General features: G+C 48.9%; 1 protein-coding gene across 3 annotated transcripts in view; it reads left to right on the top strand.

Moving 5' to 3' along the window:
- The window catches only part of KIF15 (kinesin family member 15), a 927,215-nt gene that overhangs the window by 808,186 nt on the left and 101,240 nt on the right, over positions 1-17,789 (top strand). For all 3 annotated transcript variants that reach the window (XM_078663524.1, XM_078663523.1, XM_078663522.1), the window contains exon 33: positions 16,100-16,265. In XM_078663524.1, the coding sequence (XP_078519650.1) occupies positions 16,100-16,265 (166 nt within the window). The remainder of the gene's footprint in view (positions 1-16,099; positions 16,266-17,789) is intronic.

Below are 17,789 nucleotides of genomic sequence, written 5' to 3'. Positions count from 1 at the left end.
TATCTCATCCTAAAACTATGGGCTTCCGACCCTGCCCCAAACAGCTGTTTCTGAGACTGATACGCATGTGGTATATCTCTGGTGTCTAGGTTCCTCGTATGTCTCTAAGTTGTGTGGTGACTTTGCCAGGATGAATCAGAAGGCTGTCCTAGACTCCACATTGTCAAACACAGTCAAAAAGTACTATTCTCGAGGAAGGTCCTCTCCCTACTCCAATTCCTCAGGTAAGTCAAAGTCCAAGAAAAAACAAGTAAATCTACCATTCTAGTCCAGAAAAGTTGTATGGACGTCATAGTGCCTCCCAATCTAGGTCCAAATCCAACCTGATTTTCTGGATCCTTCTGTACACTGCAGTAGGTCGGAGCCATTAAGGAGCCCATGTTTCATATTTTCAGCACCATACTGGCTCTCTCTGGCAAGCCTACAAGCCCCAGGGATCTGAGTACGCCTCTAGTCCGAATGTTGCGGGCAGATCTCACTGATCATGCCTCTTAGCCCCACTGCAGGCCTGACCTGAATCTGTGGCCGATGTCTGGCTCGTCGTCTCACTCGACTCCAAGATCCTCAGAAGTTCCTCATGTGCTGATATCACTGAAGTTAGAGGAAGAATCAATTATCTTTCTGGACTCTGAAACAAATGCACCTTGACCTCGAATGAATCTGTGTCCATCTCAATGCAGCCCATCCAACCCCATTCGTAGTCAGATGGGACAGTACCACTACCAAGTCCTTTTTCAGAACCACAGCACTAGGAGGATGATGTCAGGGATGACTATTCCCAACTTTGTGAAGAGGAGACTTTATGTTCAAGGCATATGAGCTGTAAATCATATTGTTATGCATAGATCGCCATCTGGTGTTGGGCTCGGATGTTTGAACTTTGATTCTGTCTTGAAAGAAGACTTTGTAGTCACGAGATAGGGCACTCCTCCTTAGGGTGACAGTGCGCATGGGCATCGACTCCATCTTCGGATTGTTTTTTCCCCCATCGGGTTCGGATGTGATTTGCTGCGCTCCGGGTTGGTGTTGTTCTCGAACCCCCTTCGACGCGCAATTCCTCACCACTCGACGGTATTGTCTTGATCGCGTTTCCCTTTCGACGCGTAACTTCGGGAAATATAAAATCTTCCACAGGGGCCGTTGGGCCTTTCCGCGCCAACCACTCCAGCAGTCAATTGAAAGGACTCCTTTCAAAAAATGCCCCGGTGTGGTGCTAAGTTCCTACACACTGACTTACATGAGGTTTGTAACCTCTGCCTCTCCCCGGAGCACGAAGAGAAGAACTGTGAGGCCTGTGCATCTTTCAGGTCAAAGAAAACCATCTGTGACCATTGGTCTCAACATCACAAAATGTCTCGCAGAAGCAGCTCGATTCCGGACATCTTCGGAGCAGATCCCAATCTCCAGCCGGAGCAACAAACTGATGAAGAAGACGTCTCTGAAGCAGACGACTGTGACGTGACCCCGGCTCAGCGGTCCGTGAGTACCGAAACCCCTCTCCCAACCCCAACCACAACCAAACCTAAGGCTCCGGTAACACCTTCACCCTCGGACCCAGGTCGACACCGGCAACACATTTCAGACGCCCCACCCTCGGGCCCGGCTTTGAAACCAAAAAAAAAACCTTTCTGCGTGGGCTCATGCCAACCCCATTAGGGTGCGAAAAATCACCTTTGGAACCATACCCGAAAACCAAAGGGGTGCCACGACCTTCTTCAACACCGAAAACAGCCTCGGTGCCAAAGCCCTCAGTGTCGAAACAAACAAAGGAGAAGTATTCGGAGCCGAAAAAGGTCTTGGAGCCACAAACTCCTACACCAAAAGCTAAAGAGTCCAATACACTACAGACACAGTCTAAAGAACATTCTGAACCTAAGACTTCGGCACTGAAAAATGACACTGTACTCACATAACAGCATGTGCACGATTTTTCGGATCCAAAGCAAAAAACTCTCTACATTGACCCAGAAACCGGCAAAGTTGTTGCCAAACCTCCTAAAAAGAGAAAAACTGACACTTCAGAAGACTCTAAAATACCCGAGAAATGGAAGGAGTAAGGCACTAATACTTCTCCTTCTCTAGCTGATTACAATCTGCTAATTTCTCCAGCACACTCCCCACAACTTACATTTTCACCTCAACCACAGGATGATGAAGATGATTATACTGATCAGGGTGGGGACGGTGATCCAGATAGGGATGATGACGCACATATCATCCCACACAATACAGATCCTTGGGATGATTACAACGCCGATCCCGACCCACACAATGACACGGACAGCTATCCCTCTAGGCCTTCACCACCAGATGACAGTATTGGGTTTGCACAACTAATTAATAGGGCAGCTCAGTACCACTGGGTACAATTACACTCTGATCCCTTAGAGGAAGACTTTTTATTGGAAACGTTTACACTCACACAAAAGTCTACGCACACCCTGCCAATGTTAAAAGGCATGCTAAAACATACACCGGAAGTTTTTAATGACCCCGTCAGAGCCAGGATTCTTAACACCAGGGTGGACAAAATATAAGGCAGCTTCCAGTGACCCAGTGTACATTAAAGGGCAGGTCCCTTTGGATTCTCTTGTGGTGTCCAATTCACGCAAGGGCAAATTCACAAAGCACAGGCGACACCCCTCCTCCTGTTAAGGAATCCAAACTCATAGACACATTTGGAAAACTTATCTTGTCACAGGCTGCAAATCATTGGCACGTTGCCAATGCCTAAGCTTTGTTGGCCAGATATCACCGAGCTCACTACAATGATCTTGAAAAAGCTTATCCAACATCTTCTTGACCAATATGTAGACAAAGCTAATGACCTTATACAGGAGGGAAAATTGATAACAAATATATCTATCAAATGTACGCTCGATGAGGCTGATACGGCATATCATGCTATTAATACCAACGTTTTGCTACGCAGGCACGCTTGGCTCAGAATCTCCGGATTCAAGCAGGAGACGCAATCTGCTATTCTTTAATCAGCCTTTTGAACAAGAGCTTCTTTTTGGGCCCACAGCCGAAACATCTGTAGAAAAGATGAAAAAGGATACGGACACTACCAAGTCCATGGGGGCCTTGCAATTACCTTCCCCTTGAGGTTTATTTTGTTGCTCCTTTTACAGGGCTGGCTCCAAAACTATTGGCTCAGAACATCCCTTTTCTTCCTATAAAAGCCCCAGTTAAAAGAATTCCTATAGAAGATACTTTCGGGGAGGGTACAGAGGCAACAACGGTAAAGGGAGAGGGGTGCCCGGTAATAACACCCACCACCCCTCTACCACCAAGCAGTGACTTCCCTTCACTCCCCCCCCCCCCCCCCCCCTCCCCCGATCATCCCACTCCTTTCGGGGGATGTCTCTCGCAGTTCCTACCTGTCTGGAATTCTATCACAACAGACACGTGGGTAAGACAAAATATCCAGTATGGTCATTGCCTAGAACTCCCCTCCACTCCCCAAAATTTCCCTCCCAGACAATGTCCAATGTCCTGGTAACATCTGACTCTTCTCAAACAAGAAGTTGTCTCTCTATTACAAAAACATGCAATAGAACCAGTTCCCTTACCTCATCAAGGCACGGGTTTACTCCCTCTATTTTCTAATTCCAAAAAAGGACGGCTCTCTCAGGCCAATACTGGACCTCGGACCATTTAACCTATAAATTCAATCAGACCACTTCCACATGGTCACTCTCCAACAGGTGCTCCCACTGCTTCGACAAGGCAGCTTTCTCTCCACTCTAGGTTTAAAGGACACCTACTTTCATATTCCCATTCACCCCGCTCACAGCAAATATCTCAGGTACGTGGTAAACGATCAACACTACCAGCTCAAAGTCCTCCCGTTCGGGGTGACTACAGCACTCAGAGTCTTCACTAAGTTCCTTGCAGTAGTGGCGGCTCAATTACGAAGACATAACATTCACTTGTTCGGGGTGACTACAACACCCAGAGTCTTCACTAAGTGCCTTGCAGTAGTTGCTGCTCAATTACGAAGACATAACATTCACTTGTTCCCTTATCTGGATGACTGGCTCATAAAAGTCAAGTCACACAGCAGCTGTGTGCAACACACATACACAAGACAATCCAGCTGCTTCACGACTTGGGATTTACGGTGAACCTCACCAAATCCCACCTCCAATTATCCAGCACACAACAATATCTAGGAGCTACAATAGACGCTTCAAAGATCTAGCATACCCCTACGAACTGATTAGCAGTATGCAAGCTCCAATATCAAAATTTCATCCTCAACATTCATTACCAGCTTGAGTGTTCATGCAGCTAGTCTGGATGATGGCCTCTTGCATCCTCATCATCCCTTATGCAAGACTCTAAATGCGTCCCTTACAGGAGTGTTTGGCACATTAGTGGAATCAGGCTCACAGTCCGCTAACAGATCTGGTGTTGGTGGACAGCCTCACACATCGCTCTCTGCAGTGGTGGAACACACAAAACCTTTCCAAAGGGCCGCCGTTCCTCGACCCCGTTCCACAGATAGTGCTAACAGACTCATTGCTCAGTTGCAGAGGCTCCCCTTTATCGAAACTATTCTGGATACAGTCCATTTTCGATCCTTTCCTCCAACTCACCAGTTTTGGGACTTTTGTCTAAGATCCTTACTCAGACTTTATCCTAGGACTCAATGAGTAGCTCTGAGACTTCTTGGCCTCTTGCATCCTGTTAATGAACCACACCAGGTGACAAATGAGCCTCAGCATTAATATCTGCAGTGGTATCTGAAGTCTCAGTGCGCTCAGCACCATGCAAACTCGTCTTATTTTGTCGGAGGAGACTGCAAAAGATTTGCATTGGTGGTTGCTAGACTGAAATGGGACCCATGGTAGACCCCTCTGCCTACCGCACCCAGAGTGGACAGTTGTTACAGATGCATCGCTGTTGGGTTGTGGAGGCCACTTGGGAGAGGTGGAGATCAGAGTACTCTGTTCTCTCATAGACACCTGACTTCATATCAACTTGCCACAGTCACAAGCCATTCACTTGACCTTGAAGGCCTTCGTACCGTCCCTGAAAAGGAGGCTGTTGCAGGTTTTTACGGACAACACCACTGCCATGTAGTACTGCCACAAGCAGGGTGCAGTGGAGTCTTCGCCTCTGGGGTTTGGAGCATCAGGGCATCTTTCTGATCATGAACCCCCTGACAGTCCTTGAATGCCAGAGCGGATGAGCTCAGCAGCCTATATCTAGCAGACAATGAATTGGAACTAAATCCAGACCTGGTGCAGGGCATCTTCTGGCAGTGGAGAGGACCCTGGCTAGATCTTTCCCTCACCATTGAATGTGCAGTAGGTTGGGGTTTCTGCAAGCACACTTGCTAAGAGATGGACTCCGGCTCGAAAGGAGCATGGGACTCCTGTACACCTTCTTGCCTCTACCTTTCCTGCCCCAGGTTTTGAAAATCATCAGGAGGATCTCCTGTCTAGGCAACAGGGAAGATTCTTCCACCTGAATCTTTGTAATCTACACCTCCATGCATGGATATTAACCAGCAGCCGTTGACTGTTTGATCTTCCTCCTGAAGTGGCAGAAGTCACTGTCTCCACTAGATGCTCTTACACATAGTCCATTCATGCTGGGGCAGAGTTTGTGGGCAGGTGTGGTAATCGCCAGATTGACACTTTACAATCCAAGCTTTCGCCTGTTCTTCCATTTTGTCTGGACCACCAATTCCTCGGGTTGAGTACTATTTAAGGTTATTGGTCGGGACTTCCTACTTTTGTTAGACAAACCATCCTTGCTTAAGCCACCTATTATGATGAGATTTATTAAAGATTTGACACACCTGTTCTCTCCCAAACTGTTTGTGATGCCAAAGTGGGACCTTACCTTGTTCTTAACGTTTCATTTGCCCGCCTTTAGAGCCTATGCATAGTTGCTAGTTGCATCTCCTGGCTTTAAAAGACTATCTTTCTCATTGCAATTAGACCAGCTCGTTGCATGACTGAACTGTAGGCCCTTTCAGCGTAACCGTCATAAAAGCTTGTTTTTCCCAGACAAGTTGGCATTGAGGACTCAGCCAACATTGGCGGGCGCCATCTTGAGTGTGGCCTGAAGGCTGCTTAGACCGCAGTTAGCGGTCCAGCTGCTCGGGGGCGCACGCTATAAAATGCGATGTGTCCTCGTGCGCGCAGCGGACGAGCGCAGCGGGCGCGACGAATGCACGCCGAAGTCGCGCCTAAGTCCAGCCCGTCTGCGCCCGTCCGCGGCTGGACGGGGCTACGGGCACGGCCCCATGCCCTTTCCATCTCTTATTCTTCTGAGGCCTTAAAAGCCTTGCAAGGTGACTGGCCCCTGCCCGCCCCCGCTATCTGTCGTATCTCCTTGCTTGGTCTTGCCCCCTTAGCCCACCAGCCTCCCCCCCCTCTGCCGTCACCCTCGAGGCAATCTTCATCGCGCGCTGATCTCTCCTCTCCCCATCCCCCATTGTCCATTATTCTGCTTAACACTAGGTCAGCGGTTAAACACCATCAGGAACTGTTCGTCCTACTTGATTCCCACAAGCCGGACATACTGTTCCTAACCGAAACCAGGTTTTGTGAGTCTTCCCTGCCTTCCCTCTTGGCTGTCCTTCCTCCTTCGTATGTTGCCCTCCGGGCTGACCGCCCGGCGAGTAAGATAGGGGGTGGTGTGGCGCTCATTGCCCGTTCTGATCTCAACTTTCAACTTCTTCCTTCCCCTCCCATTGCCCCTACCGAGCATCTTGTGGTACGTTCATCCATTTTCTCACCTCCGCTCACCTGCATGCTAATGTACCGCCCGCCTCAGTCTTCCCCCCTGTTTATACAAGCCTTTCAGGATCTTTTGGCAACATTGGCGGTTAACTATGCCTCAGTCCTAGTGCTCGGCGATTTTAATTATTGGCCCACGGACCCTTTTGAATGCACTTCTTCTAAACAATTTACAGAGTCACTCCAATCTCTAAATTTCGTTCCCCACATTCAAGTTCCGACACACACACATGGACACATGCTAGACCAAGTTTGGTCCCTTAACAGCGCTGTCTCGTCCATGTCTGTGTCCCCTTGCCCATGGTCTGACCATGCCCTAATCTCATTTTCCCTCCACCTTGACCCTGTAATTAAGGCCCCGCTTGTAAAAAACACCTGGGCGCGGAACTGGAACCGTGTTGACCTCCCTTTGTTATCCTCTTCTGTCCTTGACTCCTCACCCAACCTGGCGGGTCTATCCTCTTCACTGCAAGCCACCGCCATTGACACCTGGCTTGCCGGAGGCTGCAACCACGTAGCCCCCCTACGTAGGATTTCTACTAGAAGACCTAAGGAGTCAAACCGGTGGTTCAGTGTTGACTTGAAGGATAAAAAGCTGACCCTCCGGCGAGCTGAGAGGCAATGGAGAAGGGACTACTCCCCCTTATTGAAAACCCATTATCTCACATTATAAAGTGACTACAAAAAAGCTATTATTGAAGCCAAAACCGCCTACTTTTCAGCTAAAATCATGTTGGCAGAGAACAAAGCTAGGGAGATTTTCACAATTGTTCGTGATTTAGCCTTTTCTGAGAGGGCTACACCTAAACTCCTTCCCACCCAGTCCTTATGCAATTCACTGAACTATTATTTTCTGGATAAAATTATTAAAATCAAGACCAATATCTCACTTCCCCCTCCTACTTATGTTGCCCCTCTCCCTCCCACGGTTCAGAGCTGTCTTTTTTCAATCCCCCCTCTTACTGAAGAAGTATTTTTGGAAATACTCCCTAAGGTAAAGTCAGGTTCCCCGGCTGACATTTGCCCGGCCCGTATTCTTCAACAGATTTACTCTGTTTGCACTCAACCCCCGATCACTCTTCTTAATAGTTCTCTCGCGCAGGGGGTTGTGATCTCTGCTTTCAAAACTGCCACAATAGTGCCTATTTTAAAGAAACCTGGAGCAGATCTGTCTGCCCCAGTCAATTATCGTCCCATCTCCCTGCTGCCCTTTTTGGCCAAGGTGCTCGAGCGCCATGTTACATCGGCACTCAGTGCCCACGTAGAAGCAACTGGGGGCCTGGCATCTCGCCAGGCGGGTTTTCGACCCAGGCACTCTACCGAGTCTGTTGTGGTGTCGGTCCTGGATAACCTCAGGGAGGGCATGGACCAAAACAAACATCAGGCCTTGGTGCTCCTCGACCTCTCCGCCGCTTTTGATACGGTGGACCATGCCATCTTGCTTTCACGTATCAGAGCGGCGGGAATCGGGGGTTCAGCCTTGGTCTGGTTGTCGTCCTTCCTGTGGGACCGCACCCAGGCTGTCCGGCTGGGGGATTTCACGGCAAGTCCACTCAACATCACTTGTGGGGTCCCTCAAGGCTCTTCCCTTTCCCCTCTTCTGTTTAACCTCTATATCTATCCTTTAATTTTTGCTCTTCAACAGATGGAGGTCACCGTATACAATTATGCGGATGACCTCCAGCTCATCTTTAATCTTTCTTCTTCGCCCCATTCTCTCTCTAATTTTCAGTCTATTATGATTTTTATCAGGGACTGGATGAGCCACAACCATTTGAAACTGAACCCCGATAAAACCAAGTTGGTTCTCACCGGTGGCTCTTCCAGCCCCTGGAATTCTTTATTTTGGCCCCCGTCCTTAGGTCTCCCCCCCACCCCCTCTCTCACAGTTAAGACTTTAGGCATTAAAATGAACAACCACCTTACCCTTCACTCACAAATCAGTTCTGTCGTCTCTTCCTGTTTTCTCACTCTTCGTACTATTCGCACTGTTTCCCGATTTTTTTTTTCCCCCCCTTGCACTTAAACTGATCATGTCTGCTCTAGTGATCTCCCGGCTGGACTATGCCAATGCCCTGTATAATGGCATTCCAGCCTACAGTTTAAGAAAGCTTCAACTGGTGCAAAATCAGGCAGCCCGGCTTGTGTACCGCCTTTCCCGATCCCACCATTCCACCCCGTTATTGAAGGCGCTCCACTGGCTGCCTGTCAGGGAGCGTTCCCTCTTTAAAACTGGTTGCATGGTTTTCCAGGCCCGTCAGGGCTCAGCTCCTGCTTTTATTGTCTCCCTGATAAGGGAATACATCCCTACCAGAGAGCTGCGGTCTTCCTCTCAATCCCTGCTGCAGGTCCCTCGCTACAAGCGGAAAAAATGGGGAGGGGCCAATTTCTCATTCCTGGCACCTACCTTTTGGAACTCCCTTCCCGACCATCTGCGGTTGACCAAACACTATCCGCTTTTCCGCAAAGGTCTAAAAACCTTCTTGTTCAATCAGGCATTTCCACAGTAATATATCCTGTGTCTCCCTCCTGTTAACTGTGCTCCCACAGCGCCAAGAAACCGTCTAGGTGAATGCTGCGCTTTATAAGTATTTTAAATTCAAATTCAACATTTTTTCCAAAATTAGTGACGTTGAGCAATCCATCACCCGATCTGCGTTCTTTACTCTCCCACACCCTTCGAAAATGTATGAGAGGCTTCATAAGCTTGACCCTAAAAGGGCTTTAGGCTCTTACATTCATCTACCAGGGAACACAGTGAGAATGATCATCTTTTTGTGAGAGTCACTGGGGCAACGAAAGGAAAGGCTGTGCAGTATGGTCTTTGATAGTCCTCTGGATTAAGATCTGCTATGCACTGGCCAAGAAGCAGACCCCAGAAGTTCTGACAGCCCATTCCGCAAAGGCTGCTACTACTGATTTGGCACAAGCAGTGCCTGTCCTTGATTTTTGGGAGGTTAGTGCATACATTCATGAAACATTACTTTCTTGACTGCAACCCTCATGGTTTTGTAAGAATTTTTAATCTGAGTCCTCTCCACAGAAACTCCACCTGGGGAGGTACTGCTTTGGTATCTATCCTAAGGTAATGAATCTGCAGTTAGAAGTATCCATTAGAATAACAAGTGTTTTACCTTCAGTAACTCTTTCTGGTAGATACTCTGTCTAACCACAGATTCTTCTCTGCCCTCCCAACTCCCTCTTCTGTGGAGTGGTCTGTTTTCTTGATATTTAAAAAGGTCCCAATATAGGGATCGGCATACTGCTGCCAACATTTTTTACACTGCGCGTTTGAGAGCCTGGAAAGTTAAGAAGCTAACATTGAAGTGCAGGAGCGGTGCTTATATGCAGTTCTGCTCCATCACTTTCCTGTAGTGCGGAGCCACACAGCGCCACATAGTGGCGCTCAAGAGCACTATTGAATAAATGTTTTTAGATTTTGTTAGCCGCGTGCAGTTTTCTAGGGTGAGAAATCCGCGGATAGATAAATTTACAGAGCTAGTCTTGAAAACAACCCTTATAGTTGGAATTAATGTGCTGTAAGCCGTCCACCCCTCTAAATCCACTTAATCTCCCGTGCCTGAATGTGTAATGTAAATACGGTGCTCGTGTAAAGTGCTCTAATATCTTCCGGTCGCGTTCGCGCTATATAAATATACAACAAAAACAGGCATTTACAATGCAATGGTTTTGGAATTATTAAAGGTAAAGCTATTGGCATTGCTCATGACCTTTTTTTTTTTTTTTAAATCATAAATAAATGGCATTGTCATTTACACTGCCAATAGCTTAATCGCTCGCATATGCATGACCTATTGCATTTACACCCATACAGAGCCACACACACACACAGCCACCCACACAGAGTCATTCACATAGAGCCACCCACACACACCGAGCCACCCACACAGAGCCACCCTCACACAGACAGAGCCACCCACACATAGAGCCACCTACAAAACAAGAAAAACTAGTGCAATCAGGGGGCAGAACGCCTTCATCTGTCGAATCCCCCTCTCCCACCCGGCCCCACCGCCCCACTGCTCTTACCTGAACGGGCCGCTCCTGGTACCGGTGTCTGCCCAGCTAGTATCCATAGTACCAGTGTTTGCCCCGCCAGTACATTCAGTACCAGTGTATTCTCCGCCAATACCCTCCGTACCAGTGTTTGCCATACCATTACCTGTCTGCCAGGCGCGGTGCGTCCATTGGGGCGTGGGGGCGTAGCCACCCCGCCCGCCCGCAACTCCCTCGGCATTTCTGTTGAAAGACGCCAAGGCAGGAGAACTGACATTCCAATCATGTCAGTCAGCATGACATCACATCGCCCACCCCCTTCAGAGTCTGATTTAGAAAAATTAAGATGCCCAGAGGCTGTAGGTTCGCTGGGACTACCCTATCCTAACCTTAGGTAAGTAAAGGGAGGCCCACGGGACGCGTGTGCAGAGTGTGAACTCACACGCGGGATGCGGAACAAAGTCAATGGGCAGAACAAATTACGAAAAGGTAAGTAAAAGACAGTACCTACTAGTTACGACTAAAACGACAGGATACCTGGACACTAGGAGAGTCAATCTACCCTTGAGCACCGAAATGCTCTTGTTACCTCACCCACGGGCTGCGGGTGCATAGGTGTCAAAGTGTGTCGGGTTTCCGCGTCGAAGTCTATGGAGCCTTAGAGAAAGAGTCTGCAGGCGACCAGGAGGAAGATGTCCGGTGCGATCCACGGGTGGATCGAGGAAGATGAAGACCTGAAAGCAGAGGGGACAGTGTTCAAAGTCACTAGCCAGTGACCGGTGTGGAACCAGGAAGGAACCAGATGTCGTTGTCGCGATCAGGTGAAGAGTGGACACTTGACTCTGCAGCCACGTGGACGAGGATTGAGGCACGAGCTGTCCCACGCAGGCTCTCGCTGTCGGCGGTGTCTGTTCCGTATTCGGCGTCAACAGGCCTTGGCAAAGGCAACCCACGCGGTGAGTGGAAAAGGCGTCTGGTGCGGACTAGGAGCGTCTGGTGCGGACTAGGAGAGTCCGGGGTGCTTCTCTTTTGGAAGGAAGCAAGGGCCAGTCTGGAGCAACCAGACCAGCAGTGTAGATTTCAAGGATCGTCGTCTAGGAGGTCATTAGCCAGCCGTCAAGTGACCAGACAACGCGCCGAGCAGCAACCAAGCAAAAGGGCCCCACGCAGATCTCGTGGATGCTGGAGGGCTGGTCTTCGGTGCAGGAGCTGCTCAGGGATGGGGCTTCTCAATCCCCAAAGCACTTTCTCGAGGATGCCTCTGAAGTTGTGCTGGGAGCGAAGTGCAGTTTCTTCAAGATGGCCGGTCCCACGTGTCTCGTCGCACCCACGGATCTCAGCTGTGCTGCAGATGTAGGTAGAGGTCGGAGAGGTCTGGGAATACGGGTCTCGTTGGGCTCTGAAGTCTGGATCCGGCAGGAAGGACGACAAAGTGAACCGCTAGGACGCTTGATGGTGCCTGCAGTTGCAGGGTGGACACTCCTTGCCCACAAGGGAGATTCTTCAGTCTTCTGTGGAGCAAAACGTCGAAGTCCAGAGTTTCTTCTTGTAAAGTTGTTCAGGATAATCTAATTTGCAATGGGACCAGCTCCTACCTTTATTCTCCTAAAGGGGGCTGCACTAGTGACTAGGTCCCTCCCCTGGGTGGGACCAGGAAGGGGGGTGGTTACACCCCCTATCCTTTGTCCGGTTTCGCGCCAGAGCTGAGGCTGGAGTGCCCCAGCAACTGGTTTGAACCGGTGTATGCACAGGGCACCTTGTGTGCCCCAGGCATGTCTCATTCCTTTCAGGCCTGTCCTACCTAATACACAAAATCCTGTCTGGGGTGGTGCTAGCACCTCCCAAGGCAGGAAACCCTTTGTCCAGGCCTCCCTCGCTGGAAGGACTCCCAGCAGCAGGAGGTCAGACTTGTGTCTGTGGTGGCAGCATCCATTTTGTGATGCTGAGGCTCTGCTTAACTTTAACCGAGGTTCACAGTTACATACATGTCGTGTCCCTCTAAAAGGGTGGAATGCTACCCCCGTCGCCAGAACTGGCAAGGGGGTAGTATTCCAATTCGTATGACACCTTACTCGACATGTTTTGATAATGCTATACCAAAGTTAGCAATAACCGCGAGGATTATAATGCACTTAAGAGTATATGGTATAGCGTTATCATGGAAACAGCTAAAGGACTTGGTTCCGAAAGCTGCAGAGAGGCTCAGCTCATGCTAGAGCACCATCTCACATAATTCCAAGCACTCTGCCTTCAGGATTGATAAGGCCTGCCATAGGAGTGACTGATAGGAGTATATGTGTCCATTTTGGGGTTAGATATAGGTATACTATATCTACAGCAAAGGGTGATTACACCACCTTGCCCCAGCTGTCTTACCAGCCAGTTGTGTCTGTTTAGATGGCCAGCCAGGGGTGGCATAATACATGCTTCAGCCCCTGGTAGGCCGTGGGTTCCCCTATGCCCTGGGTACCTATGGTACACTGTACAGGGGCTGATAAGGTGTCCCAATACCAATTGGTAAATGCACCTAAAGTACATGGATGTCAATTTAGAGCCCACAGCCAGGGAAAGTCGTAAACCAGTGAAGTAAAAAGCAGAAATCTGAGGTGACCATAGGATTGCAGACCCTACTCTCCTACATAACCCCCCCACCCCCCACACTTAGGGACATTAAACTAACCTTGACCAGGTGAGTCTTCCTGTTCTAAGTGGAAATACCTGGAGAGACCATCTGCATTGCCATGGTCCGTCCCTGGTCTGTGCTTCACTGTAAAGTCCATCCCCTGTAGGGAAATGGACCACCTAAGAAGTTTGGGGTTTTCACCCTTCATTTGATTTAGCCATAAGAGGGGCTTATGGTCGGTCTGAATCTTGAAGTGAGTTCCAAACAAGTATGGCCTCAACTTCTTCAGGGCCCAAACCACAGCAAAGACCTCCCTCTCTATAGCTGACCAACGTTTCTCTCTAGGGGTCAGCCTTCTACTTATAAAAGCAATGGGCTGGTCATGACCGTCAATATTCAGTTGAGATAGAACAGCTCCCACACCCTTCTCAGATGCATCTGTTTGGACAATGACGGTTTTGGAGTAGTCAGGAATCTTGGGAATAGGTGCAGTACACATGGCCTGCTTCAGGTCATGTGTACTGCACCTTCAGGCACATTGTCGAAACCCTCTGAGCTGCACTGAGTTGCGCTGATGTCGCTTCCCAACAATCTTTTCTGTTTTGGCTTTTCTCTGGAGTTCCCTCCGCGGTTCGTCGCAGAAGGGTCGGCTGCGCCATCACGGACAGCGCCGGGAGGGGACTGGGGTAATAAGATGTATTTTACAATCAGCCAGTTATCAGGGGAGGAGCAGGGCGCCGTATCTTTACGCAGAAGTGGATGTTCCCCTTAGGATGGGAGGCTTTCCTGCGCGCCGGGAGCGTGTTTAATGGTGTGTGCACGGCGGGGGCTTCTCCCTAATAGAGAGTTCACCGGTGCGCTCCCACTTGCCCGTGATTGGCTCTTTCCAACCTGCGCTTCTCGGCTCTGCCACTTCAGTGTGGGATGCTACGCTCAGCCCCACGGATCTGTGGAAGGAAGGCGAGGATCCGCGGAGAGCTGACTGCGGAGGGCTCCGAAGGACCCAGGGGCAGGGGCGTGCGGGCCCCGAGGGAGCTCGGCTGGCCAGTCCAGTGCGCACCCGGGGACTGTGAACTGAGGCTTCTCTGGCATCTGTGCCAGGTCCGCGGAGCTACACGAGTGCGTCTGGCATCTGTGTCAGGTCCGCAGAGGTACACGAATGCCTGGGAACCTCGGGAACCTGTGGGTGGTCCCGGGAGAGTGGGGTGTTAGAGCCCTAGGGGGAGCTGTGTCTGTTTTAGGGTCTTTTGAGAGCTGTGGGTACAGGCGCTTCAGAGAGTTGAAAGTGTCAGGGCGCTAGGGAGAGCTCCGAGAGCCAATGTCCTATCTGGTAACTGTGGGTGCCAGGGTCATCGGAGAAATGTGAGTGTCAGATTTCTAGAGCGGAGCAGTGTTTGCAAGGGCGCTGGGGCACTGCAAGCGGCAGGGGCCACAGAAGATTGTCAGTGCCAGGGCCCCAAGAGAGCTGTGCGTGCCAGGGCTCTCAGAGAACTCTTAATATCGCGACCCTCAGAGAATAGACAGTGCCAGGGCCCTCGGAGAGCTATGAGGGCCAGGGCCCCAAGAGAGCTGTGAGTGTCAGGGTCCTCAACGAGTTGTGAGTGTCAGGGCCCTCAGAGAACTGTGTGTGCCAGGGCCCTCAGAGAGCTGTTAGCGCTAGGTTCCTCTAGCGCTTTGAGGGCAGGAGCCTCAGACAGCTGAGAGTACAAGAGTGTTAGAGAGCTGAAGCTTACACTCTCTGTGGAGAGGCGTGGATGCCCGGGCCACCGGAAGGAGGATAGTTCCAGGCTGTAAGTGCTGGGGTTGACCGATCCGGGTGCATGGTTCCTCGATTACTGCAGAGGGTATGGCTCGCTCTGAAGGCAAAGCCCTTAGCTTGTTGTTGGTGCCAAGGATGCTCGTGCAATAGTGAAAGCCCGCAACCTCGAACAGCGTCATTAAGTAAACAGGCAAAAAAACAAACCGGGGACAGAAGCACGAAAAACGGCACACGGGAGGAAGGGAAAACCAGACGTGCGGGCGGAGGGAAGGGGTTGCCAAACAGGGAGTCAGAGGCAAGAAACAATGGCACAAACAGGGGGGGGGCACGAAGAAAGGCACAAACAGGGGAGCAGCGGCTTACCTCATGTCCTGGTAGACGCTGCTCGACCAGCAAAATGGTGCCCGCCAGCTTCAGAATTTTTCTGATTCGGGGGCGGGGTTTTGCTGTTTTGAGTGACAGACAACGTCACTGTCTAAAGAACAGCAAAACTTACGCCCCCAAATCCAAAAAAGACGGGGCTTCTTTGGAGGGACGGCTCTCTCCTCCAATGGCTGGCCTCCATTTAGGAAGCCAGCCAATGGTGGAGAGACAGGGCAGGGAGGCGGGTTCTGAAGCCCTACTAAGTAACATTAAATCTCCGGACCGGAAGCTGCTTCGCAGCTTATAGGTCCCTCGACCTAAAAAGGAGTGGGCTATTAATTTGATATCAAACCATGTAGTCATGTTGTCACTATTTTATACATTTTTATATATTTCTGAAGTGTAGGTGGAGAAACCTGCAGTAAATTGTGTCTAGGGAGGAGTTATTTGCAAGATGCCCGCCCATTCTTGTGGATTACATTTGCATTAACTTTAATGCCACACTTAAATGCTACAGGACCTGTAAATCAGTTGCGCATGCAATGCTCAAGTTAAGTTCAAATGTCCTATTTGCAGATTAGATGAGACTAGAGACGCCCTGAAAGCTACAAATAATTCTCTGATTGAGATGAAAAAGGAAATTGATCGGACAAGAGCGCTGGAATCCAAGGCTTTCGAAGAAAAAGAAGAATTGAGGTCAAAGCTAGAAGAATCAAACGAACAACGGGAGCAAATTCAAAAGGTTTGACCCACTGGCATGCTTATTTACTTTGAATTGCTAAATTGACACACTAGAAATGTTTTTTACATCATAAATGTTCTAGTTGACGATTGGTACCCTTTTTTGAATCATTGGAACCTGTATTCCCAACAGCCTTCTTTACATATAAAATATCTGGTTGCTACTTCTGAATTTCTTTTTTCTTTACACACAACATTTTCCCTAGATTACAGCTGTCCTTTCTATGACCACACGTTCAGATTTTCAACAATTTAATTGTCTATTACTGTATAGTACAGACATCAAGATGGGGGCTTGCATGAAACCAGCATAGTCATTGAAAGTCGCTGGGGACACACACACCCATTCCTTGTGGTGAATGCCCATTTAACTTTGATGGTTCTATGGTCTCTTGGCTAGGTGTTGGTCACTGAACTTCAGGTGGGGAAGGCCTGCACTCAAGCCTCAATAGACTTTGCCTGTTTCTTTAAGTTACTGTTTCAGGGGACAGTCTAATTTGATTGATTAAGCTTGGTTTTCAGCAGTGAATGGTTTTGGTTTGTTTGGAATATTCCCATTATTTTTTGTTTGCCTTTTATATTTTTTTGTAGTTCCTCCTCTTAGCTTTAGAATGTATCCTTCTCTTGCCTCAGGGAATGAATGAAAGCCTAAGCGCTACCCCAACTACCGAGAAATGCTCTAGCGGATTTGTGGGGAAGGGTCAAGAGCGCACTTCATTTAATGACTCGCGCAGAGATGCTTTAGTGGTCCCTCAAGGGTTGCGTTCTCTAAAAAATTAAAATATTATCGTACTGTGTATATTCTTAAGGAGCGTGGCTCATGGTCAGCCACCTTTTGCTGTTGGATAGTCCACATTTGGATCAGCATTGTGAAGCAATACAGGACTGTAAGAACTGGCCAAACTCCTTTCGCTATTGGTTGTCTTGGCACTTCAGGGCGAGTTCCTATCTTGCTAAAAAGACACCAATAACTTAAATGAGTCACTTTTGTGGAGTTACAGCTTTGTACATGTGCATAAAAGGATAGCAATTGTGTGTCCTTGCCTTGACTGCTCTCTGCTGGCCTTGCTTTTCTTATTGTCAGTTCGATGGTACCTGAAAGCGAAGGTTTTCTCTGTGCTTTTTGTTTGTGAACACCTAAATGTATCTTTTTACAGTTTGTTTTTTACTAAGAACTATAAGTACGTTTTACATTTTATGTTTGTGCTGTATTTCTTACAATATATTCCATGAAAGAGCAGCATATGTTTGTGTAATTTAGAGAAGTCTGGATGGGAGCATCAGTGGTGATGAGATTCACTCTAACTAGGCACACTGAGCTTTTTTTGTGGTGGCCTGTAATTTGCACACCCCACTGACATTGCACACCCGCTGACATGAATAAATGTTCCAGTATGCTTAAAACAATCCTCTTCGTTTGTCTCTTTTCGCATGTGCCACATGCTGTTTCAGGGTTTGTCCATGTAAAAGTACTTGTAAGCAGTCTCCTTTGACCAAACAGCTGTGAAGCTTGAATTTTAGTTAG

This window comes from Lissotriton helveticus, chromosome 10, assembly GCF_964261635.1.
Source record: "Lissotriton helveticus chromosome 10, aLisHel1.1, whole genome shotgun sequence".
In the NCBI taxonomy this organism is placed as follows: Eukaryota; Metazoa; Chordata; class Amphibia; order Caudata; family Salamandridae; genus Lissotriton; species Lissotriton helveticus.
Note: the sequence above shows the minus strand (reverse complement) of the source record. Positions and strands in the feature narration are given on the sequence as shown.